The 1,589-nt window shown below is 41.4% G+C and overlaps 1 protein-coding gene across 1 annotated transcript in view; it reads left to right on the forward strand.

The window, feature by feature from the left end:
• Nucleotides 1-463: 463 nt before the first annotated feature.
• calm3a (calmodulin 3a (phosphorylase kinase, delta)) overlaps nucleotides 464-1,589 on the forward strand; it is a 10,841-nt gene continuing 9,715 nt past the window's right edge. Inside the window, exon 1 of the mRNA XM_020623194.1 lies at nucleotides 464-689. Within this exon, the coding sequence (XP_020478850.1) occupies nucleotides 687-689 (3 nt within the window). The 5' untranslated portion in view covers nucleotides 464-686. The remainder of the gene's footprint in view (nucleotides 690-1,589) is intronic.

A 1,589-nucleotide genomic window follows, 5' to 3' on the forward strand; every position in this document is an offset into this window, starting at 1 on the left:
GACTGAAGCTCAAACATCCAAGTGAGCAAAATAAATTTTTAGTGCAAGGGGACATAACATTGAAGCAGATACTGGCTAATGCTGCAACAAGATTTTGGTAACACTCAAGCTAACAAAGCGATTTTAGCACATGTAAAATCAGGGGTTTGCGCTCAAAATTTACTGTAATCTTACACGTTAAAAATGAAATAGCGACTTTGCGATTACAAGAACCATGTTTTATACACCATAAACTAGAACTTCCATAAGGTAACCCTTCTCGGAACAGGGTGGTGCGTCTAGTATCTTTGCGCGTTTCCTTTATATAGATCGACAATAATTGTGATTTTGCCTTTCTTTAAGAGTCATATTCAATAATAAAGAATGAATGTGTATTGCAGCTTAAATGCTTTTATATATGTAGTATTTAGCTGTTGGCAATGTTCGAAGCAGGAGAACTAAAGACGTACCGGCGGATGGAAACAGTACTGCGGCGTAGTAACACGCCGGTGTCTCTGGGTTGAGGTTTCCGGGCAACTGTACTGCAACACCGGTATACAGACTCAACAGATTTTCTGAAACATACATTATAATAAAGTCTGGGAAATTTTGAGTACTTCATTGGAGTAACTGAGAGAGGCTGAGCTGCATACAAAACTATATTGGGCTTTTGTTATCTCCAAGGAGCCTGAAAAGTCGACGCGACAATGGTGAGTACAGGCTAGCTAAGGTTGACGGCAGTAGCACTCCTAGCTAGCGTTAGCTAATGCAAGGTTTCGTTAACGTCGATTGCACTGAAATAACAGTCACCAAGTCATCTTTGTTGTATTTGTTCATATCCTTGAACGTCTAGTGTTAGCTTTCTTACGTTTTACTAGCTAGAAAACTGCACAAAATCCCGTAACGGGTAGGCATTTAACGTTACTTAAAGCCATTTATTTGGACTTAGTCGTCAGTTTATCATAGTCATTGTTGGTGTTTTTGTGCATTGCTACTCAGTGGTTGATCCAATGTGAAGCCACGAGAAACCATTTTCTTTATTAGTATCTTAACTGCGCAGCATGCACGTCGTGTTGACGACACAGGCGGTCCGTTCCCTACTGCAACGTAATATTCATTTTTCTGATGTGCTCAGGTGTTTATAAATACTGTGGTGCCTCCATGCTTGGACCAAGATTTGCAGCGTCTTTTTTATCGTTAGCTTTTAGTCGAGAGTGGGCGTGGTGGTGATGGGGGTGCTGTGTAAAAATAGACCTTCCGGTGTTAACATGATCTTAACACGCCTCTCGTTAACCTTGCAAGACAGATGTCAGAACTCTGGCTAACTTAACTGTCATTTTGTCGTAACACAAAGTCCAGAGTACTGCAGCATGGGTAGTACCTCTTGCAGGCACATCAGCAGGGTGTTTTGAATGTAGTGTGACATGCGCAACAAGCGAGACAAGCTTGTAATCGCCAACAATTACGATTACATAAGAATACAAGCTCACAGGTAGCAATGGTTGTTGATCATGTCATTGCATTAGGGTGATCTTGCAGCGTTTTGGTTTATATGTGCTCGCAACTCCACTATGACAGCATCTCCTCTGTTACGTATTGCGCCATAACGT

The sequence above is a fragment of the Monopterus albus genome, unplaced genomic scaffold (assembly GCF_001952655.1).
Source record: "Monopterus albus unplaced genomic scaffold, M_albus_1.0 scaffold293.1, whole genome shotgun sequence".
Classification (NCBI taxonomy): Eukaryota; Metazoa; Chordata; class Actinopteri; order Synbranchiformes; family Synbranchidae; genus Monopterus; species Monopterus albus.